The sequence below is a fragment of the Eulemur rufifrons genome, chromosome 7, assembly GCF_041146395.1.
Source record: "Eulemur rufifrons isolate Redbay chromosome 7, OSU_ERuf_1, whole genome shotgun sequence".
Classification (NCBI taxonomy): Eukaryota; Metazoa; Chordata; class Mammalia; order Primates; family Lemuridae; genus Eulemur; species Eulemur rufifrons.
In genome coordinates, this window is record NC_090989.1 from 10791703 (window position 1) to 10818421 (window position 26719).

General features: G+C 44.2%; 1 protein-coding gene across 1 annotated transcript in view; it reads right to left on the minus strand.

Moving 5' to 3' along the window:
- Nucleotides 1–26719, minus strand: part of MRPS6 (mitochondrial ribosomal protein S6) — a 64086-nt gene that overhangs the window by 964 nt on the left and 36403 nt on the right. The window contains exon 2 of the mRNA XM_069472325.1: nt 14601–14740. Within this exon, the coding sequence (XP_069328426.1) occupies nt 14601–14740 (140 nt within the window). The remainder of the gene's footprint in view (nt 1–14600; nt 14741–26719) is intronic.

The window sequence follows — 26719 nt, forward strand, 5'->3', positions numbered from 1 at the left end:
TTTTTTGGGAAAACATCTATTAAGTAGTCTTCTAATTTTCCAAAGGATTTTATACGTGACTTAATGTACCTAAGAGATACAACAGGTACCATGAGCTCCACTTCACAAACAAAGGAAAAGATTAAATAAAAAGGCACCGGACTCATCTAAGACTGCCCTGTATGTTCAAGACTAACAAGGAACAATTAAAAAACAAAAAATTTACCTGACCCTTGGGTAAGACAAAGAATTTAACGCCCACCTACTCAGAGCAGACCCAGGCCCCCTCTGCTCACTGCACGCTCCAGCAGCAGTGGGCGGGAGGACCACACCTTCTTCCCTGCCCACCCTCCTCTCAGAGCGAAAGCTCGGGCCTCCCTTACTGTTTCATTTGGACCACCATGAGGCTGAAGGGCAGGTTTCAGCGCACTGTTTCAAAACTCTGCCCGGTTCCAGCCGGTGAAGACGATCTTTCTGCCACCACTTGCTTTGTTCTAGCCACACTGTTCTCGGACTTCCAGGCACGGCCCCAATGTTCTTTGCCCACGTTCTGTACAGTGTACCCCTCACTTTCACCACCTCTCTGTCCAAATGTCGCCTTCTCAGAGAGGCCTTCTGTGACCACTTCTCAAGCAGCTCCCCCCTTCCCCACCCGCCAAGCCCCATTACTCCCCAGCTCCCTCACTCAACGCATGATTTTGTTCCCCACAGCACTTTGTCACCAGGGGCACCGTCCACATTTGTTTACCCTGTCGCTGCACTGAAACATAATGGCCGCAGGAAGAGGGGCTCTGCGGCCACCCCCTGCCCCCAGAGACTAACACAGAAAAGGTCCAGGGTAAATCCTGGACAGTGGTGGTGTTAGCATGAAATGTGGAATTTTCATAGAATGCGGGAAAACCAAATTGAAAAGGAACAAATTTAGCAAGAAAGAAACTTAGTAAAAACGGGATGGCGTCTTATGTAATTCCATACAAAGAGCAAAGTAAGTTGAAAACTTCTAAGAAAAATTTCCTGAGGACCATTCACTCTTAGCCAAGCCTAGTGGGAAAACCATTCGAGTAAACAAATAATTAAAACAAAAGGACAGAAAAATATTTAACGTGTATCAAGCAAAAACACTAATCAAAAGAAAGCTCAAGTGGCTACAGCAATCTCAGACAAAGTAGACTTCAGAGCAAAGAAAATTACCATAAAGAGAGGGATAAAGAGAGATGATACATAATGGTGAGTTCACCAAGCAGACACAACAAACTTAAACGTGCATGCACCAGATAACAGAGCTTCAGCAACAGGAAGTAAGAAGAAAACTGAGCAGAGAAACAGATAAATCCACAATTACAGCTGGAGCCTTTTAACATTCCTCTCTCAGTAGCGGACAGAACGACTACACAGAATCAGCAAGGATACAGAAAAAGTGAACACCAACTTCAACCCACCGGAACTGACCTTTATAGAACCCTTTACCCAACAATAGCAGGGTACACATTCTCCTTATGTGCACACAGAACATTTCACCAATGTCAACCGTATTCTGGGCCATAAAACAAGTCTCAGTAAATCTAAAGGGAGTCAAGTCCTGCCGAAAGATCTTGGGAAAATCCCCAAATACTTGGAAACTACATACATACCTAAATAACCAATGGACCAATTGGTAGAAGAAGAAATCAAAAGGGAAATTGAAAAGTACTTTGAACCAAATGAAAATCAAAGTGCAATATATCAAAATTTGGGGATGCCACTGAAGTAGTACTTGGCAGGAAATTTATATGCACCAAACACCTAGGAAAGAAACTGGAAAAAGAGCAAACTAAATCCAGTAAAAGGGAGGGAGAGAGGGAGGGGAAATCCTAAAGCAGAAAAAAGAAAAACAGAGAATATCAATGAAACCAAATATTAAATACTAGTTCACTGAGAAGATCAATAAAATTAATACACCTCTGGCCAGATTGATCAGTAAAGAAAAGGTAAGATACAAATTACCAGCAACAGGAATGAGAAAGGTGAAATGACTACAGATGTTACAAATATTAAAAGGACAGTAGGGAATATTATGCACAACTTTTGCAATAAATTTGACAGCTCAGACAAAATGGTCAAATTCCTTGAATAATATAAACTACCAAATCTTATTCAAGAAGATACAGATAACCTGAATAGCCTGTATCTGTTAAAGAAATTAAATAATGTAGTTAAAACTCTTTCCACAAAGAAAACTATAGGCCCAGATGGCTTCACTGGTAAATTATACCAAACATTTAAGGAATAAAAAACCAATTCTAACACAAACTCATCCAGGAAATAGGAAGACCTATCTTGATTTGTTCTATGAAGCCCACATTACTCTATGTCAAAACCAAAGACATTACAAGAAAAGAAAAAAAATCAGACCGACATCCCTCATGAACGTAAATGAAAAGGTTCCAAACAAAATTTTAGCCCATTGACTACTATAATATATAAAAAGGGCAATTCATCATGACCAAGGAGGGTTTACCCTAAGAACACAAGATTGGTTTAACACCATTAACAAAACTAAAAAAGAAAAACCATACCGACTGTTTCAACAAAGGCAAATGAAAGCATTTAACAAAATCCCATAGCCATTCCTGATTAAAAACTCTCATCAAACTCGAAATAGAAGGGACCTTCCTCAAACTTATAATGAGCATCTTTGAAAAAACTGTAACATTTCCCCAACTGGTGAAGGTCTGAATGCTTCCTTCCAAGACTGGGAACAAACAAGGAGTCACTGTCACTTCTGTTCAGCACTGCACTGGAGGCTCCGGCCAGCAGAATAAGGCAGGAAAAAGAAAAGGCATCAGACTGATAAGGAAGAAGCAAAACTGTCTTTATTTGCAGATGACATACTTATGTATAGAGAAAACATGAAGAAATCTACAAAGAACTAGGACTAAAAGTGAGTTTAACAAGGCTGTAAGATACAAAATCAATTTTATTTTTGAATACTAGCAACAAATAATCGGACCTTGCAATTAAATATAAAATACTTGGGGATAAATCTGACAAAAGGTATGTAACACCTATACATTAAAAACTACAAAACACTGCTGAAAGAAATTAAAGAAAACCTACATAAATGGAGAGATGTATCATGTTCGTTGGGTAAGAAGACTCAAAATTTAGATGTCAACTCTCTCCAAATTGGTCTATGGATTCAGCAGAATCTCATCTTAGCAGATTGATTCTAAAGTTTATATGGAAATACAATGAACACCCAAAACAACTCTGACAAAGAATGTAAGTTACAGGACCAACACCACCTGATTTCCAGACTTATTACAAAGCTGTAGTAATCTAGAAGGTATGGTATTCTTTCATGTAAAGACGCACAAATAGATCAAAAGAGAGTCCAGAAATAGAGACCACACATATGTACACAACTGATTTTTGACAAAGGTACAAAGGCAGTTCAGCGGAGAAAAGATAGTTCCTTCAACAAATGGTGGTACAATTATCCAGTATCCACAGGCAAAAAGTGAACTTTGCTCCATACTTGTACCATATAAAAAATTAACTCGAAATAAAACACAGATTTAAATGTAAAACATAAAGCTATAAAACTTCTAGAAGAAAACACAGGAGAAAGCCTTTGTGGCCTTAGGTTAAGTAAAGATTCTACAGAAACAACACCAACAGCAAAATTCGTAATAGAAAATTTTGATAAATTAGCCTTCATCAAAATTAAAAACTGCTTGCTTTTTGAATCAAAAGACAAGTCGCAAAGATTTATGAATTACACATCTAATAAAGGACTTGTATCTAGAATATAAAGAACTCTCAAAACTTAATTAAAAAAATAATTTTAAAACAATGAGCATTAACATTTGAACGGACATTTCACCCATGATATACAATGGCAAAGAAGCACATGAAAAGATGCTTAAAACCAGTGGTCACTAGAGAAATGCAAAGAGACATCTATTAGAATAGCTAAAATTAAAAAGACTGACCATACCAAGTGTTGGCGAGAATGTTGAGAAACTGGCATTCTCATCCACTGCTAGTGGGAAAGCAAACAACATAATCATTTTGAAAAAAGTTTAGCATTTTCTTAAATAAACACACACCTGCCATTAGGATCAAGCCATTACACTCCCAGGTATTTACTCAAGAGACTTTAAAGCACATGTTCACAAAACTTGTACACAAATGTTAACAGTAGCTTTACCTGTAACAACCCCAAACCGGAATCCACACTGACGTCCATCAAAACGTAAAATGATAAGCATACAAAAGGGTGGGAACCTGTGGCCTTGGGGCCACATGTGGCCCTCCAGGTCCCCGAGTGCAGCCCCTCAACTGAATCCAAATGTTTATAAAATTTGGATTCAGTCAAAAGGCTTCACTCAAGGATCCGGAAGGCCACATGTGGTCAAGGTCACAGGTTCCCCCGTCCCTGCATGGCAGTGATCCCCAAAATAATTATGTTGAGGGAAACTAGGGTAAAAAAACATATATTATGTCTGATTCTATCTACATGAAATTCTAAAAAACACAGATGTTCCTTGACTTACAGCGGGGCTATGTCCTGATAAACCCATCATAAGTTGAAAACATCTAAAGTTGAAACACATTTAATACATTAACCTCACTTAGCCAAACCTATGTGAAACGTACTCGGAACACTTACATTAGCCTACAGTTGGGCGACTTCATCTAACACAAAGCCTATTTTATAATAAAGTGTTGAGAAGCTCACGTAAGTTTACTGAACACTGTACTGGGAGTGAAAAACAGAACAGTCATGCGGGTACTTAAGTACAGTTACTACTGAATGAGAATCGCTCCCACATCATCAAGTTGAAAAAAGCAAGTCAAAATAAACAACTTCAAAGTGAAAGAAAGCAGATGGGTGGTTTGCTGGGATGAAGGACAAGTGGAGGGAGGGATCAGAGGGGCAGGAGGAAACTCCGGGGTGAAGAGTATGTGTACGATCATGAGTGTGATTTCACAGGTGTGTATGTCTGTCAAACCTTATTAAACTGTACGCTGTGTAAGTTACACCTCTCTACAGCTGCTGTTTAGGAAGCTGAACAGGCAGGACTTGGCAGTGACCCGGCATGGTTGGGGACGAAAGGGGAGCACCATAGCTGACAAAGAGCCCCAGGTTCCCTGGGAAATGAAATAAAATGGGGTAAACGCCACTATCTCACAAACTTCTTGAGGCAGTGACTTGCAAACCTGCTCACCAATGAGACCACCACTTGGGCTTACTGTGAAAACTACACACCACCCTGGCCAAATTTTCTGAGGTTTAATTCCACTTGCTCATTTCTACTCCATATAGCAGGTAATAGGACTGCAAACACCCAACTCATGAACTGCTCATTTGTTCAACATTTAATTATTGATTAGTTTTTTTGAGCAAGGCTCTGGAATAGAGCCTTAAAAAAAAGTGTGATCAACTTCAAATTACATCCTCCTTGCCAACCCCCAGCCTTTACCCACACACACCCCCACCCCGCCTTCAACAATTTCCCTTTGGCGGCCTTGGTGGCCAGGGTGGGGCACTCTCACGCAGCAGAACCCCCAGCATGTTTTCCTTCCCATCTATCCGTGTGTTCTTCCACTGAGCAAATTCTTCAAAATGTTCTTCCAAACTACCACAGGCAAGTCATGACTTCACCCTCTGTCAACATCCCCACGACACATCTGCAGCAGGCAGTTTCTCTTTGAACACACGAGCATTCTCTCTCAGCTCCTGCCTCCTTACTGCCTTTTGCCTAGTTCCCCTGGAAGAGTCCTCCTCTCTTGCTTGATTCCACGTACAGCCCATGCTGACGGCAGTGAGCTGGTGAGATGCCGAGTATCACCGGTACTACTACAGCTGGACGTGCTTAGCAAGGGCCAGACACACTGCGGGCATCTGATAACCCAGCCACCGCCACGGCCAGCCCCACAAGTGCTCCAAGTCCCTGCCTCCAGAAGCCCACAGGCACCTCCTTTCCCGAGTTGAAACTTGCCCTTCTTTGCACTCGACTTTTCGACTTATCAAATATCATCTCCGGGGCTTGCTGGTTTTACTTATGATACTGTTAACAGCAAGCATTGCTTTCTTCCATTTTCCATTCAGCTGCATCCAGGTTTAAGAGGCATTTTTGTGGGCTAGCATAGAAGTCCAAACATGTTCTAAGTGAAAGTGTGTTTACTGTTGCCAACAACCAACTCAACTGCCCACAAATCAATCCTCATACAGCCTTCCTGAAAAGCGTTCTCCACACACTCACACTCACCAAATAATCCTCACAAATACACCCAAAGCTTCTGGATATCATTTTGTGATAACGGTAAAAAAAACATTCAAGGATGAAAACTAGTAGCCAGATATATCAGAAACTTCATAGTTCAAAACTTAGAAAGAAGGGTCGTACACGGGACTCTAAATTTCCAAGTGCTCTCACATCTTTGCGGAGAGGGCGAGAGAGAAGCAGCAGCCCCACTCCCCGTGGCCATTAGGGGACGCAGGAGAGGAGGTGGTGCCCAGCGCTGGGCTGCGTCCGGCAGCTCCCCCAGCGCCTCCTCCAGCAGTTCTCACCGTGGTTTCCTCAGTGCCGCCTCATTTGAGTCTGCAATTTAATGCATTTAAGAAGAGAGACTCAGGAAGGTCAAGTCATCAGCCCAAGCTCACTCGGCTACTAAGCGGCCATCACCAGGATTCAGACAGAGCAGGTCTTTTGACTCCAGCACACAGGAAGCCACAGACGGCTTTGGGACCAAATGGGATCCAGAATCACAGAATGGAAGCGCTGGGAATAGATGACACAGTCCAACCCCTTCTCATGAGGAAACTGAAGCTCCAAGAGGGCACGGATCTGCCCCAGGAGACAAAGAGAGTGCCAAGCTCTGGACTCCAGCCTCCACAGCTCCTCACTCTGCCCACCGCACCTCTTGCTACCTAGCACCCAGCACGTCAGTTCCTCGAAGATAAAGAGAAGTCTCAGAGAAAGACCTGGAAATCCTAAGACTGGGCTGTGCAGGCTTCTGAAGGCTGCCCCGCTGCTGCCAAAACCCCTCACCTCACCCTTCCCTGCCCTGACGCCCCTCCACTGATGCCCCTCTGCCGGTGGCGACACTCCTTAGCAACCAGCCTGAACAAGAGCACCAGCCAGCATGTGCGGTCTGTGCCCACAACCACGGCCTGTGACCCTCACTCCACACTTATCACCTGCTGATCTGGGCCCGGGCTGACCAGGGCAAAGCCTGCTTCCACCCCCACGGCTCCTTATTCCAACGTGGAGATTCACACGAAAAGGAAACATCGCCAAAACAGAAAAGGGGGGAAGCGGCTCAGGGCTGGGCAGATCTCACTGTACTCACCACTCTCTGTGGAAAGCTGAACCTCCTACCTCCGCACCTCTTCTCCCAGGGAGCCAAGCCGTCCCTCCCCCGCCCTGAGAGAACAGAGCAGAAGTCCAGGACAAACTGCCACAGCGGCCCAAGCACACCGGTGAATGGTCCATCACGGCTTTCCCACACAGGAAGGACTCGACCAATTCCTGGTTGCCTCTAGTATACATTCTTTTTTCCTACCTATTTAACCAGGCAAGCTTACCTGGTTAAGGAGCATCTGCTATGGGCAAACCTCAGAAGGAGGCTGAAGAAGATGAGGAACACACAGTCCGACTGCACAGGGAGTCACGAGAGCCTCCGTGCAGCAGAAACCCAGGCTCACGCTACTCCAACGACCCCCACCCCAATCCTTCAGGAGACTTGGCAATGACGTGGCCATCACAGACACCCAACTGCTGGGTTTGCAAACCACAGACGACCCAAGGAATGAGGATGACATTACACTGGTGCAACAGACGGAGTACAGCCCTGCATTTCCATTTTTACACATGAAGAAAGTAAGGCCTAGAACAATCGGCTTGGAGTTACGAAGCTGCGCTGCTTCTGACGCCTGCAAGGACCTCTTTCCATGACAGTGCAGGTCCATATGAGACCCACAAAAATGGAAATTGGGTTGAAAATATGACCTCAGAACCCCAAGACCTGCTCCCTCCATTCTCATAAAGGTGGCCGAGGAGAGACCATCCTGAGGCTCAGAGGAGCTGCTGTTCCAGGGAAGGGGCCGGAGCAGCGGCTCAGTGTCTCCGGGGAACCTGAGAGCCCCTAGCCCCACCTTCCTCCCGGTCCTGGGGGCAGGGAGGATCGAGAGGCTTCCACATTCACAACGTGGCATGAATGTTTGCTGCTTCTCCTAATCAAGCTAGGCAGAACCAAAACACAAGACCAGAAGTCCTAACATATGTGGACTCTTTCTCATCTCCATCCTCAAGATCAACTCCTCACTCAAGCTGGAATAGTTAAGAATTTTGACGGCACTGCAACTGCCTAGACATGCCCAAAAGCTGACATTCTAATAAGAAAATAATAAAATTTTCCAAATAGCTAGTTTTCCATTTCCCACTTTTAGTCTAATCAGTGATTGAATCAGTAAGCGGACAGATCATTTTGAAAAACCCAGCTCAAAAGTCTAAAATCTAATTATACTGCATATTCCCAGCACCTTCAACCACGGGCTACACGGCATGCGTGAAGGGCTGTGCACAGCAGGCAGCCAGGTTCACGTAAGTGCCACCACTGCCGTGGGCACAGCAGTGTTTACTGTCAAAGGTCTATTTCCCATGTGTGGTGCTAATTACAGAATCACTTCATCTGCAAGGTTGATATCAGCTTTACCCAAGCATCTCTCTTTTCTATAGAAAAGCACTTTGCTTTTATGCGCACCAACTCCGCAGAGGTGGAAGTAAGGAGATGACTGACACAGGGCAAGAAGGAGAGGAGGTGCCAGGGAAGGTTTCATGCACCATCGCAGCTCTTCCTGCAGATACCAAGATACCAGAAGCTGGAGCAACAGGGAACTACTTCCCAGCTAGAACCTGCCCACCTGGTCTTCAAGGCGATAATTAATTTCCTTTGTCTTTCCTAAGATACTCTCACACTACAAAACTCTCCACTAGGTAACCAAAACCCCCTGCAGATCTGAAAAAAACCAGAACAATGGCTTCCCCAGGATAGATGGTGACCGATATTGGAGAAGGACGATATTGGAGAAGGACGTCACTGCAGATGCAGTGTGGAAACAGCAGCTGTCAGGGTCCCTTCTGCTCCTCCCCTCAAGTCCCACCTCTCCACACCACCCAGTCACCTTCGGACACAGGCTGGACAGGCTGCTGGGCCTCCAGCCCCCACCCCACTCCACTCGTAGTCAAGGGAAAAAGTGTGTTTTCTTATAATGCTCTTAAATGTAAAGGTTGTATTTTTTTTAATTTCACTTTTGTCTTAACCCTGTATTTACAAATTTTCCATAAAAACAGCTTGCTTGAATCTGAGTTATATTCTTTGTCTGTCTCCCTCACCCTCCCCTTCCCCCAGCAGACAAGTGGAAATTTCCACTGAAGCGCTCAGTGGCTCACAGTGGGTGGGGGAGGGGGCTTTGCAGCCCCGAAGCGTCTTTGAGCCTTGCTGAAGATAGAAAACAGATCTGTTTGAATGCCAGCTCCTACACCCTCTCTGTTAAACCTTGCTGGGTTCAGGCTTTCAAACCAAGGCACCCTCTGCATGGAAAAGCCCCATTTCTTTTTCTGTTTGTTGGTTCTCATACATTTTAAAAACCACTAAACCTGCTGCAGAATCCTTACAAATCTTGGGGCATTGCCACTAAAAAGCAACCTCCAAGGCCACAGTAGCCCTGCCTTGAAACTCGGCGCAGAGCACCTACACACAAGAATGGGGTCAGGATGCTGGCCTTGACTTAATGCTGGCAGAAAGCACGAGAACATGGAAATGTTAGCTAACGGGAAAACTACAGAGGAGAATCAATCTCCTCTAGAGAGGGTGCCAGCGCTCTTGGAGTAAGCTGCAGACACATTTGGGGAGCGAGTCAGTAAAATTCCACTGATTCACCACAGAGCCAGTTATTTTTACCGTCCTGCTTACCCGTAAATAGGAGGGTATCTTATATGTAGGCCAGTAGATCTCTGCTCAAAGCACCCACCCAAATTTTAAAGCAGATAAGAACAGGGGACAAAGGCGCAAAACAGGTGAGAAAAACTGCTTTCACTACTTAAGAGTTCTTACACACACAGGCATTGGGAAGTCAGCCCAGTCTCACAACAGTAAAATCAGACCTGGGAAAGAGTCAAACCCAGCAGAGGCATCCTTTCACACACCAGCACAGCCCAGGGCTGCAACACGGGCCGCTGTTCCCACAGTTCCCTCGCAGCCCCAGCCCAGCCCCATCTAGTGGAACGAGAACCATAACGTGCAGCCCAGAGGAAGACGCTGACGTGGTCCTGGCACAGGGTGACTGTTACTACGACTCAGTAAAACACCTGCCCCTTTTTAGCAAGGGGCTAAATGAGCCTCCACTCCTGCTGCTCCCTCCTGCCTAGGTGACATTCTCTCCTTTCAGACACCAAGGAATACAGTAAGAATTTTCCACACCACCCTTGCCTTTCCCACAGGGTCCAGAGGACATCGAGGTGAACACATGGAGGCACAAGGGACACAGCCTGGGGGCCTGAAGGAGACCAAAGCCAATCCAGCGATGGGGACAATTCCCAGGCCTTCAGAGGCCTCGGCTCGGGGTCATGCTCAAGGGGTTTCCAGACACTGCCTGGTGACAATAGGTGGTGAGTGAAGCCAGAATCTTCCATCCAAGACCCAGCCTCCCCCGATCTGGCCACACAGCAGCAGGGGTATCTAGTGAATACCCCCTCTTCCTAAATTCACATCACCTGGGGACAGCTGACTTGGGACAGGATTGTCCTTGGAAAACAGAAAAATCATGTTAATAAGTTACAGATGTCTAAGATATTGTCCCCATCTCTAAGGGTGACTCAACCCAGGCCCCATTCTCCTGTCAGGTGGAACACAGAACAGCATTTTTTAAAACAAGGTTAAAATGGTCCTCAGCTGTACATAAATGACTCACCCAGTTCTACTGACCCTCAGAGATTATGAATTAAGTAAATTTCTGTGGACCAGTCTGGGAACTTAACCATCAAGTTGTTCCAATGGGAAAATAAGTTCCCATTTATAAACAACAGACTTACAAATTTCTGGAACATAACCTGCTTCTAAAGTGGAGGCTGACTAAATTAATATTTAGAATGACAATATTTTTATTTTTGGCATAACTGGTCATAGTCTTGATATAATAATAAACACCAGGTGCCACTTCCAAAGTATACCCTCCCCCTCTGGGAAGACCTCCCAGATAACCCAAAAGCAGCAGGGTCTCTCCTACCTACGTCTCTCTTCCAGCCTACTGGGCACACGCATGTGTGGGGGGGGGGGAGGGGGCAGAGGATGGACTTGGAGGGAGGAAGTGGGGATGGAAGAACGGTGGAGCTATCACCCAACATGTTGGAAATAACCGGAACAGAGACGCCTGACGCAGCCCCAGGCCTGGCTCTATGCCCTGCTGTTCTGGGCACCCTCACTCACACCTCTTGCCGATGCCTAGGTTAGCACTAAGCAGCCAACTCCCTGACTGGACTGAAAAACTCCTTGAGACCAGGAACCATGACAATCCCAAGAAACAACCTGAGACCTAGGGATACCACCAGGACATACTATTTCTCCCTGTAAAATGTAAAAGCATTAAACACATGACACCAACAGCACCATAACGGAACGTGAATTCTCAGAGCACCCAGGCTCACTCTGGCTACAACGCCGGCTCTTACACACCAGCGTCAGGATCAATGTCAGACCAGTGCCTCCCCAAAATTGCAGATACTCGTCATGGCCTCCAGGGCTGTTCAAAAAGGGCCAAAATTTTGAATGCTAAATGCATAACCAACAAGACCACTGTTTCTTCCCAACCATTTCAAGTAAGTGAGCCTTCCAGGCACCGTGCACACCACAGCACATGATCCACTTAATAAATGTTTCTAACACCTTTGGTGGCCACATGCACACAGAATTTGCCAAATGAGCAAGAAGCCTGGTAACGGACAAGGCTGGGGCTGATGACTGTGCAAGGACTGCCTGAAGCCAAGAGAATACCAGACTAACCTTCGGCTCCAGACATCTGGACACACCACGCAATTCCAAATCCTCATCCAGGTAACTCTACACTAGCCCCTCATTTCCTCATTTCCCAAAAGTCACTGTGGAGCATATTCACGGAGGTTACAAAAATCAAAGGCAACATGATCAAATAAAATTAATACATGAAGGGACCTTCCTGAAGGACTTCCCATCAAACAGGCCAGTGCACATGCCAGTGTGCACTGTGACTCTCTGTAAGGCTGCGGTCCCCAACTCCCAGGCCCGAGGACCAGTACTGGTCCTAGGCCACAGAGTTCAGTCTCTCCCCAACCCCATGGAAAAATTGTCTTCCATGAAACTCAGGAAAGGGGGGAGGTGTGCATAGCAGGAGGTGAGTGGCCGACACGTGAGTGAAGCTTCATCTGTATTTACAGCCACTCCCTATCGCTGGCATCACCACCCAGCCCCCCCTCACCCCCCCCTCGCCGGGCCCCCAGTCTGTGGAAAAACTGTCTTCCATGAAACTGGTCCTTGGTGCCAAAAAGGCTGGGGGCCACTGCCATAAGGGATTAGATCTCGCAAGTCTTCCACATCACACACACCCCACTTTTTCTTTTGGTGGAAATTCTCTACAGAAAGTGTTTCAGGGACCATACTTTAAAAAATATAACCTTAAACAAATAAATAGCAGACATTGATTTATGCCGGAAAAACAAGCTTAAAACGTGAACTGCCCCCACTGCAGCGGGGCACCACCTTTGCGTGCCTGTCTATAGTGGACATATGTAACACAAAACGTTGCTTCTCCTCTGCTGAGGAGTCTGAAAGTAAAAGAATCAGAAATAAGGTCTTCAAACGTCAACGAACTAAGTGAACACAACACAGTCACACAGTCCTCGATGAGGCACATGCCCCTCGTCAGGAAGCCAGAATGCAGGGCCGGTGCGCTCAGTTCTGGCTTAGTCCCAGGGCGGTTCTTCCAGGACCTGAACTTTTCCCACTTGCAAAGTGAAACAGCGGTCCTCTCCCCCAACCATCTAGCATGGTACAAAGAGGCCTGAAAACTAAATGAGTTAATACGCTGGCTCTCAAAGTGTGGTCCTCAGACAAGTGGCGTCACCATTATCTAGGCACTTGTGAGAAGTGCAAACTCTAGGATGCTGGTGAGGCCAGCCATCAGCAAAATCATATGCTCTACTTGGAAAGAGGGCGAAAGGAAGCACCCCTCCCAGGACACCCTGCAAGCACCACGTGGATGGGGGACCCGACTTCCTCTCTCCTCGCTCAGTGTCTTCCATCCAAGAACACTGCTAATCATTTGTGGCCAGATTTTATACGCTCCTCTTTAAACAAAAAGGCAAAAGAATTCATGGCCTTGCTGTTAAACCAACCCATTGTGGTTACACAGAAAGAGAAAAAAAGAAACACCCCCCCCCACACACACACACACTCACTCACTCATCCCTCATCGTTAAGCCTACGGAAGAAGCCTAGCCACTGCATTTCCTGTTGCCTAGCAACGTCCAGGCACTCTCTTCAGAGGTGTTCTCAGCTGAACACCAGCACAAAACAAGGTGAAGCAATCAGAAGATGGGATTTGCAGTACGTGCAGCGGAAGGCTGAAACGCAGTAAGGAAGCCTGGATGGAAGAGACGTGACTCCACTCGGGCCCCATGACTGTACTGCACCTGCACAAGACCACGAGCTCCACGTGGCCAAAAGCGGCATTCTGCCCATGGAGAGACTATCCGGCTTGGGCCCCCGACAGCGCAGACAGGGGAAGCCTTACCTGAGGTTAGTGCCTGAAGAAGCTGGACTCAGAGAAGCTGAATGACTTGCTTGACGCTACCCAGAGCCACCGGGGACCCGAGCTGGAATCGAGTTCTCCACTCTCACACTTGCCCCACCGCACTAAAAACCAACTCCCATCTCCTCTAACACCTACTTCTAGGAAACCCAACGTGAGATTTTTTTTTTTCCCCAAATCAGAACCACAGGTATAAAAAAGCCACCATTGGGGCTTACAGAAGCTTCAAACCAACTGTATATTGCTCTGAAAGAACTACAAAGACAGTTATTACTTCAGAATCAAACCCCTGACATAGGTTTGAGGAAGGTACTATACATAGTGGGAGAAAAAATTTCATTACAGAAAACTCTGACCATTAGTCAGAGTAGATAAACCCATTTTTCTAATGTGGATTAGGCTCTGGTTATACACATTAGTCAAAGGCAGCACAGTCTGCAGCCTACATATTTACAACGGATGCACTAGTATCTGGACAACATCGTTCACTAAGGTGTTCTAAAGGCAAAAGTTAAATGCCAGGGGAAAACACTGCTTAGGCTGATAAGAAAAGCTGCCCACAATCGAGAGCTTCTCAGCCTGTTGCTCCGAGGCTGGCCTGTTTTTGTGCTCTACTTATCGTCTATTAGGGCCAGCATAACTGCACCCCATCTGCAACACAACACTGCGAGGGCAAGCACGCTAACCACACCGGGCACCGTGAGGAGCCGACGGTGAAGTTGTAATAATCTCTAATACTAACAAACAGTGTACTTTACATTTCCGAGTGCTTCACGAGGACACTTACCCCCCTCGACTGTGCCGCTGGCTGTGCATGGAGATCTTATACGGCAGTGCTCGTTCACCCAGGTTTTCCAAGGCCCTCACGACTGCTCCTCTGTCCATCAGGGCTTCTATCGTACGTTTCAAAGCAGCAGCAGTCTCTGGCTGGTTTTTTTTTTTGTTTTGTTTTCGTTTTTAAAGAAAAGAAAAAATATCATCAGGACCAATATAAGAACTAGAACGATTAAGTCTGGTCAGTTGCAATCCTAACAGCTCTACTGGTAGGAATCTTTGGGTAAAAGCAACAGAAACTGGTTTTGGCTAACTTAAAATAAAAAGAGAGAAAGAGAGACATTTATTGTAAGGATATGAGACAGCTCACAGATACGAAGAAAAATCTGAAGAACCGGGCTTTGGAGAGTTCAGGGACCAGAGCAGCTCCAGGGACCTGGGAGGCAGGAACTAATGAGTGGCTTCTTCCGAGCTCCTCGGCCAGGCTGAATCAGTGCCAATCACTGTCAGTCCTTGTATCCCACGATTCAAAATTCAAATTCCAGAGGAGCATCCTGTTGGCAGGACACCTTAACTGCCATCCCACCAAAACCACAATCAGGGGGAAAAGGGGTTGTCCCCCAAAGAAAAACTGGGAGATTGTAACCAAAAGGGTTTGAAAATGATGAGTAAGACCCAATCTCTGCCCTCATGGGGCTTACAATCTAATAAAGGGTGTAACACAAAAACACATGTAAGGAGACCATAAGGCAGAACACAGACGGTGGCACAGGGACCAGAGGGCTCCTGGAAGGAAGGATGACATTCAGCTGGAGAAGCGTTTCACTAAGGAAAGCTTACTTGAAAGGAGCTCTGAAAATGGTGAGCGGAGATACAAAGACTGGATGGCCCTGAGTAAAGGCGCAAGGGCAAGAAGCATGTGTGCACGAGAAACAGCCAGGAGCCCAGCAGATGAGGTCCAGGGCAGGGGTGCACTGAGAAGGCAGACTGTAGGTGGCACAACAGTCTGGAAGTAATAAAGGCCTGTTACAAAAAACAGAACTCAAACAGTACAGAATCCCAGCATCCAGAGATAAGACGACTTTAAACATTTGGGTGAGTTTCTTTCCAGATCTCTCTCAGTACATACGCACACACAAAACATTTTTGAAAGAAAAGATATTTTACATGGGTAAATCTGAAAAATGCAATGAATGCAACGTGGAGAATGAGGGCAAGATGTGGCAAAGATCGGAGCCAGAAACTGGTGGCTGGAGAATGGTACTGTTGTCCACAGCTAACCGGGGCACTGGAGAGGCTGGCGGGGACAGTAAGAGATGAGTCTGGTTTAGGACATGCTGAGTCTGAGATGCCCACGGATCCCCGAGGTCGACCTCTTAACATATAAACTTAAGCTCAAAACAGGTGGGTGAGCAACGCACGTTCCAGCGTCTGCACAGGCCACCCGCAGCCTGAGGAGGAGGTGGGTCACTGAGGGCAGGGGAGAGGAAAAGAGATCAACAACAGATCCTTGGGGGGCACAAACATGTGGGGGCTGACAATAGGACTTAAAGTCAGAGAAGCAAAGAGAAAACGCACAAAGAGGACAAGGAAGATCAGGAGGCTGCCTGTCACAGAAACTAAAGAAAAGAGGCAGCCTCCAGAATGACAGCGGGGTAGAACACGGAGATTAAGAAAAAAATCACGGGGTGGTGGCTGCATGGGCACTTAGAGAGACGGGGCCGAGATGGAGCTGGAAGGTGGACTGCCAAGGTTTCCACGGCAGAGGTGTGAGAGCAGCAGTGAGAAGGAGAAAGCGCCAGGGCTCCAGGGACAAGTGTGAGCAACGTCTTTTAGCAGAGAAAATACATGAGCGAGCTAGGAGTTAAAAGAGAATGAACCAGTCAAGAAGATAAAATGTGGGATTTTTAAAATAACAACGATGACCACTATGATTTACTACACAGCTGCCATATGCCCAACATCAGTCTAGTCTGTTTTCCTGGTACACATTTAATCTTCACACACACACACAAAAAAGCCAAGAAGATCTACAGATTTGGAATCGGGCCTCTGCGAGACGTTGTGACGGGGCAGCAGGTGAGGAGAGAGCTGCTACGAGGAGAGGGGAGAGCTGCCCAAACAGCCAGGGAGGACACCAGGGGCACGTCTTGGCGAGGACAAGGGCCACTTCTCAAAGCCCAAGTGAAGGGACGCAAGCAGACAAGGAGATTTTAAGGCACAAAGGGGAACTTAAGAAAAGGCTACCTTCCAGAGGCTCACCTGCGGTCAGATGAAAAGAAAATTGCAGAACAAGTTTAAGTGTGCATGATGGCAACCAAAAAAAAAAAAAAAGAAAAAAAATCCACCAACTTTTACAAATTTCCTTTCCGACAAATGCTGCTGAAATGGTATGAATGCACTAAGTATTGGCCTAAGGCTTAGAAAGGAAAGTTTTACTTTCATTTCATATTGCAGCCCAATAAGGATTTTTAAAATTCTTACTGAATTGTTTTATTTAATATATAACCTACTTTAAGATAAAATGGAAATTTCCTGAAGACAATAAAAACAGAAGCCAAAAATCTCTTCCTTTCTCCTTATGATTATATCAAACGTACTCTTATACAGTTCTAATCACAAGGAGACTAAATTCTTCTCATATTTCATTAGTTCACAAAGACATTTCCGTATATCTGCAGAGACTCATTATTAACAGCAGGATAATATTTCACTTCATTAAAAATGCCATTTCTTGACCTGGCATACCTCAATTAACTTATAATAAGGTGGATGAACAGTCTATCCAAATAAAGAATGGGTAAGGTTTTAAAAAAAAAAAACAAACTTTGATTGATTAATCTTCTAATGATTAGCTATCCCAATAAATTTTAATTTCAGTTTTGCCTGATTAAAAAGGACAGTATCTCAATATTTCTTGTTTATGAAACATAGTATTCTCTTCTGAAGTAAGAGCTTATGAAATAAAAAAAGATTTCCTTCTTGCATCTGTCAAAAAAAGGGGAAAGGCTACCTAACAAGAATGTAACTTAGGAAATATCAAAATGCATTTTGCGTCACTTTGATATGTCAAGGTCAAACTGTAGACTGCATTCTTGAATAGCCACATTCATTTGACTGTAATTTCAAATTATCCAAAAGTTAAAAAAGATGGAAGGAGTAGCAAAAATATTTCTTGTTTGTTAGGGTTGCTAAACATGTTCCATATACCTGATCTCACAATAAAGCAGGGTTAGTGAACCAAGGCCCTGGGCCAAATCTGCCTCACTACCTGTTTTGGCAAATAAAGTTTTATCAGAATACAGCCAACCCATACACGTACACAGTGCTACAGTTGCTTTCATGCGAACGGTAGACCTGTAATTACACCAGAAACCGCATGGCCCCAAATCCTGAACTACTTACTACCGGGCCAACCCTGCTCTCCCCTGTGACAAAGGCTGACAGGGCCTCAATCCACTCACCCTAAAATGCACCACAAATAAAACGAGTCTGGGCCACTGACTGAGGTATGGGGGTGAATTCCCCACAGAGGGGGCATCACCCAATGAACACCACCAGCCTAGCTGTTCAACTTGCCACAGGGTACAGAATGGCTTCTACAAATTCACCATTCCATCTACCAAGCTCCTAATCTCCTTCATCAACCCAAGTTGCCAACTTCAACTCTCCTTATTTGATGAACTCTATAGATCTATTCAAATAAAATTCTTAGGCTTGGGGCAGGGGGTGCGAAGTTCTGCTCAATCCAGCACAATGTTCAATTTGTAAAAGCATATGGTTTACCAGAAGCAAAGGATCTTGCTGCCATAATTCTCACTTACAAGGTCTTTGAAATATTTAATTCCAACTATTCTTAGTTGTGCATACTTCTTATAAGCTTCTCCCATCCTATCTGAAAGCAGCTCCCAAGACTTTCCCCTAACTTATCAAATATGTCAATAAAACACAACTTTGGTGGGGCTCAGATTGGGGGGCTGAAAACGTTCATTTGAAAAAAATACAAAAAACAAACAATGAATGAACGTGAATGGAATCTAGGAAAATAGGATCCCAGTCCTGGCTCATTCACTAATGAGTTATACAACTCTGGATATGTTAAAATGTATCAATTTTACACTTGTGCCTCAGTTTCCTCATCTGCTAAATTAGTGGTTCTTAATTTTTGTTTCTATAAGCTCCACATAAACACTGATATTGCAATTCTCAACATCTCCTGGAGGCATACAAAGTTATATGAAAGTCTCTCTCTCTTTATGCCCCCATTCTGACATCACTACCCGGAAGTGCCCCCGCACCTCAGGTACTCCTAATGTTATTCTCATTTACCTCTAACAGTGCTTATGGCAATCTGCAAGTATTCTTTCACCAACTAGAATGTAAGCTTCAGGAGAGCAAGGACCCTTGTCTATCTTGTACACAGCTGTATTCCCAAAGTCTAAAACAGTCCCTACCACGGAACAAATGATGATGCTGAATGAAGAGCTGTTCAATGAATTAATGTATCAGCTGTACCTCCCCAAGAGGGTCTCTTGCTGACTTACTCCTACCTTTTTCTCAAGGAACCCTGAAGTTTCCTCCTCTCTCTAATATAATTTATTTATTTTTTTAGTGACAGGGTCTTGCTCTGCTGCCCAGGCTGCAGTGCAGTGGCACAATCATAGCTCACTGCAGCCTTGAACTCCTGGGCTCAAATGATCCTCCTGCCTCCACCTCCGGAGAGCTAGGACTACAGGCACATGCCACTGCACCCGGCTTAGTATTTTTTATTTTTTATAGAGTCGGGGTCTATGTTGCCCAGGCTGGGCTCAAGCTCCTGGGCTCAAGCGATCCTCCCACCTCGGTCTCCCGAAGTGCGTGAACCACCATGCCCGGCCTCTTAATATAATTTAAAGCCACTTTTTGTATATGACAAAGCTCACTGCCAAGGTATTGACTGTAATACTGAAGCAAAATTGCAATATTATTATTTATTTCATGTAGTACCAAAATGCTGTTACCAACATTATATTTTAAAAAGATCCAGAATTCACCTAGCAGTGAAAGTAAACACTAAATATTTCATGCATTTCAAAAACATCAAGTTCAAATACACATACAAATATAAATGTTAAAATTACATTGTTCTAAGTATTTGCTGGTAAGGTAAGATAAAGTACTATCCCCCCAAAATTAACTAAACAGTATAATACTTTGAAAAAGAAAATTAATTAATCCTAGAAAAAAATTAAAACTAATTTTTGATATTATTGTTGTTATTAATTACTAAATCAAATAGTGTTTAGCCTATAAAAGACGACTTAGGGAAAACCCAGCAGCTAACTTCAAATATTTGCAGCGCTATTATGCAGGAGATGAATTTGTTTTATTCTGATTAGACCCCAAGGGTAGACTAGAATCAAAGGGTAAAAACCACAGAAAAACAGAGCTTTAGTGTGTAAACAAGAACACATTTCTGAAAAATACAGCTGTATAAAAATGAGACAGGCTGCCTTGTGACGTGCGGGCCTTCCCATCACTCAAGTACAGGAACAGATACAGGATGGCACTGTCAACACTTGCACTGGGCAGGAGGCTGAACTGCACAACCTCTGCAGCCCCTGCTAAGACTGAAGTCAACACCATCCTGGTACCAGTCACCATTCTGAAGGCCACTCTGAAGTGAAACTGGCTCTTCTGAAAACTGCAAGTGCCTGGTGGTGAAGAATACAGTAAAAGCGAATGCTGCTGACTGGATTTATACTAACACTCCAGCTGTTCTACTCACTGCTGCTTTCACAAAGATCCCCTGAAAGGGTCCTTGGAGAGCTCAAGGGTCCTCAGACCACATTTTGAAAATCACAGTTCTAGAGATTCTAATGGGGAAAATTTCTGTAATAAGAGATGAGAGCAAAAAGGTAGGAAGAACAAAAGGAAGAAAGGCATCTCCACTTGCCTCCAAAATAAAATTCCCAGGTTATTTAAGCTAAGAATTCATGGGAGTAGCATAAACACTACTGGTCAATGAACAATGTTTAATCTAATTAAGCCTACTTCCATCCCAGAAGAGAAACTCAACCAAACTATCTTGTAAATTAGACTCTGAGGCAAAGACAGCTTTAAGCCAGTGGCCTTGGGATGCACCCAGCCAGCACTACCACCCTGTCCCAGTCCGCCAGGAAATCATATACACACAGAGTCCACAACATGCTATTGGCATGTAGCATCGACCTACTCCTTGCCCTCCCCACGTTACAGAGTCATGCAACCGCCAACAGCAGGTAGGACTCAGGGAAGGTAGAGCCAGGACAGGAAACTGCCAAAACCTGTGAAAATGGAAATGCCAAAGCCTTTCTCATTCTTTGCTGAATCTTAATTCCAAGACTTATTTCCTTTTAAAAAATTTCCATGAAATTAGAATGTTCAAATACAGAGATTATCCCTGGAAACTCTGCATTGAGATTCTCTCAGCAATTTGAAAAAGAACGTGGGTGAGCACTGACCTTTCAACAGTAGAGGGTCAAGGAAGTGGAGAAGTTCTGTGACCTGCAGACCGTGGAAGGCGAAGGTGGACAGCAATCCACCTCAAAATGGGCCGAGTGCCAGCCCTGCCTACCGACCAACAGCTGCAAAACCAACCATGAAACTGGTTCCACAGCAACCATTTGATCAAATATTTTTGATTCGAGTGAACTCCTTTTGCCCCACAACTTGTTGAATCACGAGTAGTAGTCCTCCAGGTAATTAAGGGATAAAAATTATCAAGCTTGGAACACTAAGAAACATAAAGATACACGAATACATGTCCAAACGTGATTATTTACCAAGATGGACCTTAACTTGCAGTGACTAGAAAAGTAACTTATAAAGGCTTTTTAAAGGTCAAAGATAGAAAACACTCCTGAACATTTAACTGCTCTATTTTGCCTGTGAATCACATTTAATGGGCCATTTATAACAGATATGAAGTAGCTACTGAACAAATATTTAATAGGTAGTTTTTAACAAACTTTAAAAAATAGGGGAAGCCAGGTGTGGTGGCACTCACCTGTAGTCCCAGCTACCCGGGAGGCTGAGGCACAAGGATGGCTCGAGCCCAAGAGTTTGAGGCGGCAGTGAGCTATGACGGCACCACTGCACAACAAACAGCCTGGCAACAAAGTGAGACCTTGTCTCAAAAAAAAAAAGTAGGGGAGCTGGAGGAGAAGGAAGAGACAGGAACCAATAGACAGCTGATCCCTGAACTTGGGTTTGAACTGCATGGGTCCACTTATATGCAGAGTTTATTCAATAAACAAACTGGAAAATTTGCAACAATCTGAAAAATCTTGCTTTTTCTCTAGCTTACTTTATTGTAAGAATTACAGTATCTGATACATATAACATACAAAATACATGTTAATTGACTGTTATTCAATAAGGCTTCCGGTCAACAGGAGGCTAGTTGACCCTTGAATAATGTAGGGCTTGGGGGTGCCAACCCTCTATCCAGTCAAAAATGTGCACATAACTTTTGAGTCCCCCAAAACTTAACTACCTACACCTGCATCTCACCCTAGCTATTTCAATTCAATTGACCTGGGGTTTCAAAAATCCTAGGCACCAAGATTTTTTTTTAAAGCTTTCCAGGTGCCAACAAAGGTGAGAACCACACTCTAGTCGGAAGTTAGCTGGCTTCTCGTCATCCCAAAATGAATGATTCTGGCTGAATTGCAGTTATAAGGAATTTTAAGCGATGATCTTCTCCAACTCTAACTGAAGGAACATAGAAGTTCCAGTCTTTCACTGGAGTCCTCCCTGAATGTGAAATGGAGAAATGACAATCCCAATGGATGGCTATTGGTTGTAAATACTACTTCATCAGCTGGAAACAACACAAAAATTAAAGTCCCATGCTTGCTATTCTGAGGACATTCAAAGCCCACGATCCCCTTGCTGAAAGGTTTCCATTTCTATCCTCCCCATCCCCCTTCAGATGCACTCACAGATGAATAAAAGATGGGAAACAGGAAGATTGCCAAGAGTCCTGGTTACTATGGCAGCAAGTAAATGAAATGACAAAGTGTGTGAAACAGATAGCAAGAGCAGGAATCAGGTAGACATCACTGAGCTACCTGTCTTGCTGACTGCTCTTCCTCATGCACAGCTCAGTGCCACAGGGAGGAGGGCAGACACCACCGGAATGACAAGACCAGGGGAGGGAAGAGTCAATAATGCATTCAGACAGTGGCGACAAAAGGTTGATGAGAAAACTCTATGTAGGTCCTGTGTCTAAACGCGGGCAAGGTTCAGCAAAAATATGAGTTAGTTGATGGAGCTTTTAAAATCATGCCCTGATAGAATGACAAACATGGGCTTTGGCAAGAGATACATTTGCGTACTTTGCTGAACACCACACCAAAAGTGTGTCCATCAACTAGGGAGAAGGCACCTAATGGACTGCTATACGCTGAAGAGCAGGGAAGAGGAAGGGTATAAAAACACAAAGGAATTACAGGAATAAATACATCCATTGAGAGTCAGTTACTTTCTTAGATTTCACAGGTGAGATCATGTGGTATCTGTCGTTCTGTGCCCGGCTTATTTCACCTAACATAATGTTCTCTAGGGTCACCCATGTTGTCACAAATGACAGGATTTTGTTCTTTTTAAGGCTGAATAGTATTCTATTGTGTACAGATACCACATTTTCTTTATCCATTCATCCACTGATGGACGCTTAGGTTGATTGCGTATCTCAGCTATCGTGACTAGTGCTGCATATGCTGATTTCATTCCCTTTTGATTTCACACCAGCGGTGGGATTGCTGGATCATACAGTAGTTCTATTTCCAATATTCTGAGGAACCGCCATACTGCTTTCCATAATGGCTGCACTAATTTACATTCCCACCAGCAGCGTTTAAGTGTTCCTTTGTCTCCACACTCTTGCCAACACTTATCTTTTGTCTTTTTGATAATAGCCATCCTGACAGGTAAGACAGGATACCTCAGTGTGGTTTTGATTTGCATTTCCCTGAATTATGTTAAGTGAAACAAGCCAAACAAAGAAAGACAAACATCACATGATCTCACTCATAGTGAAATTTCAATGAAATTTCAAAACAGTTCATCTCACAGACGTAGAGAGTAGAATGGTCATCTCCAGGGGCTTAGGTGGCTGCGGTGGAGGGGGGCTGGGAGATGTTAGTCAAAGGATATATAGTTGGACAAGACAAATATTTTTTAAAATGTCCACACCGGCATCTATTGTTTTTTTTTTTTTTTTACTTTTTAATAAAAGCCTTTCTAACTGGGAAAAAAAATATCTAGAATAGGTAAATATATAGAGACAGAAAGTAGGTGAGTGACTGCCTGGGCCGGGGGCTGGGGAGAAACTGGGAGTGACTACTCATGGTTATGGACCTTTTTTTGGGAGACAAAAATGTTCTAAAATTGATTGTGGGGATGGCTGCACAACTCGGAACAAACTAAAAACTACTGGATTGCACACTTTAAATGGGTGAATTTTATATATAAAGTATATCTCAATAAAGCTGTCTTAAAAACAAGATGCAGCGACTTTCTAGCAGTGTACCTTTCCTCTGTAACCCACGTATCTCTCTCACTCTGCATACATCTTGCAAGTGCGTAATTGTTTAGGAGTCCCCTTCCCCAAACTAACCTCTTCAAGGTTGCCTCTTACTCATCTTTGCTAGATGCTGGAGACGCAAAGAACCTAGCATGTAGTATATGTTCAATAAATGTTTGATGAACATGTAAGTCAAAAAATAAATGGGGAGTTGAGAGATTTAAGTTGCTAACTGTACTTAACACAACTAGAAAGGAAGGATTAAACTGAGTCATAAAATTTAAGGAAAAAAATAAGACCTTCATTGCAAAGAGGAAAGCAGCAACATTTTTTTTGAAAGGCAGAGATGCACAATTAAATTAACACACATCCTGTCAGTCAAAAACAGAGACGCAAAGTAAAGGAAACAGGGATACACAAGATGAAAGACAGAAACAAAAATAAAGGTAAAGACAGAAACCATTAACAGTGCCTCCAAACTTCTAAAAATTCCTGGGACAAAACAAGAACTGAGATGGATGCTCAATCCCTAGCATGTACAGGGAATATTACAGCAGCAACAAAGTCCAGACTTGGAAAAGCTACGACAAACTTCTGGAAACTGAGTCAGCAAGCCTACGTCAACAGGACTTCACCGGGGCCTGCCTTAAGGAGTGACAGCAAGATTTCAGATTAGAATTGGAAGGGGAACAGACCCAAGAGAATGGCAGTGCTCATTTTGCTGTATTTCTCTCTCAATACTCTAGCCGAACATTAGCAGTGTCTACCCTGGAGGACTGAATTCAACTTGGAGGCCACATATGAAAAGGGACCTCAACTGCCTCAAAGTTACCCAGAAAAGAATGAAAGACCAAGATGGTAAAGGGTCTGAAACCCATGTCCTATGCTGCCCACCCCTGACTACAGGGAAAGTTAAGCCTCATTCTGAGACTTAAGAATACATGTATCTTCAATATTTACTTTCAAATAAAGAAAACACCTCAGAGGCAGAACTTCGGAGTAAAAGCCAGAGTCAGATTTGGGGTCAAGAAGAAAACTGCTTAAAATGGTAACTTTCTGAAAGTGGAAAGAGCATTCTTGGGGGTGGGGGACTGATAATGTTCTATTTTTTACGGGTGGTGGTTACATCCCACCATTCGTAAAATCCATATATGCCAATTTGCCTACTTGCTAAAATTTATTTGCAACCCCCAAATCCACACTCCCAGCAAGTCCACAGTCATTTGTAGACCGGCGCACACGCAGGGCGGTGGAAAACCTGAGTCGCCTACTGAGCGTGTTCCCAGCTGAGGTGAACAAGGCAACGCTGGGCCTTTTTGTTTCAGCTCTCGTACCGTAAACAAGTGTCCTTTCTGCAGTCTCCTCAGTGCCATGTTTTTTGCATTTGTGTGCTTTCCAGTGATTTCACTGTGTAAAATGCCTCCTAAGCGTAGTGATGAAGTGCTGTGTTCCTAAGAGCAAGGCCGTGATGTGCCGTAGGGAGAAAACGTGTGTCAGAGAAGCTTCACTCAGGCATGAGTTTTAGTGCTGCTGGTCTTGAGCTCGATGTTAACGAATCAACAATATATAGTAAATATGGTGTCTTTGAACAGAAATACATGGAAAACAAAGTTATATACTGATCAGATGACAAAAATGACGTGACCAGAGGCTCAAAGGAAAACTGACCATTCGGCCAAGGAGCAATGACTCGGTATTCAATAATTCAGTGTTCCAGGTGAATTTATAGAACCTACCTACCATGAATAACGATAATCAACTGTACTCACTACACTGAACATCTGTGTTGTTGGATGGACTGAGTATTTAAATAAATATCCTAATAAAAAGGCTTTGATGGGCCAGGCACAGTGGCTCACACCTATAATCCTAGCACTTTGGGAGGCTGAGGCAGGAGGATCACTTGAGCCCAGGAGTTTGAGGTTGCAGTGAGCTATGATGATGCCACTGCACTCTAGCCAAGGCAACAGAGCAGGACACTTTCTAGGGGGCAGGAGGAGCAAACTTTGATGGGTAGGATTCGAGCATTGTACAAAAGGCCCCCTTGAAATGTGAGTAATCTTCATAGTTTTGCACTTAGAAATAGGCAGAATTTTAAGACTCCAACCATGCTTCTGGTAGTCCTATGTTCTTTCGGGGAAGGGCAGAAATGAGCAAAAGGCTCTGAAATTTCAACCTTCAAGGCCAAGTGAAGAGTGGACACCAGGACTCCCAGGCAAGGTGAAAGATGCAACACAAGCATCTAAGTGTGCACCCTCCTGAAAACCTAGAACTCCTGTAAAGGGATTTTTTTCAGCTTTACTGAGGTACAATAGACAAATAAAAACTGTATATATTCAAGGTGTACAACGTGATGCTTTGATAAATGTATACATTGTGCCGGGTTTTCTCTTTCGGGTACAACCCTTCAAGAATGTGGGAGATAGAAAAGAAGGAATAGCAGCAATAAAATTTTGGAAGAAAGGAAGAAGATAGAGAAAAGCAACAATGGGAAAATCAAGAACTGATCATATCAACACAGGCACCTCTGAAAATGGTGGTGAAGTGAGACTAAGATAAAAACCCAGGTGGTCAAAAGTTTA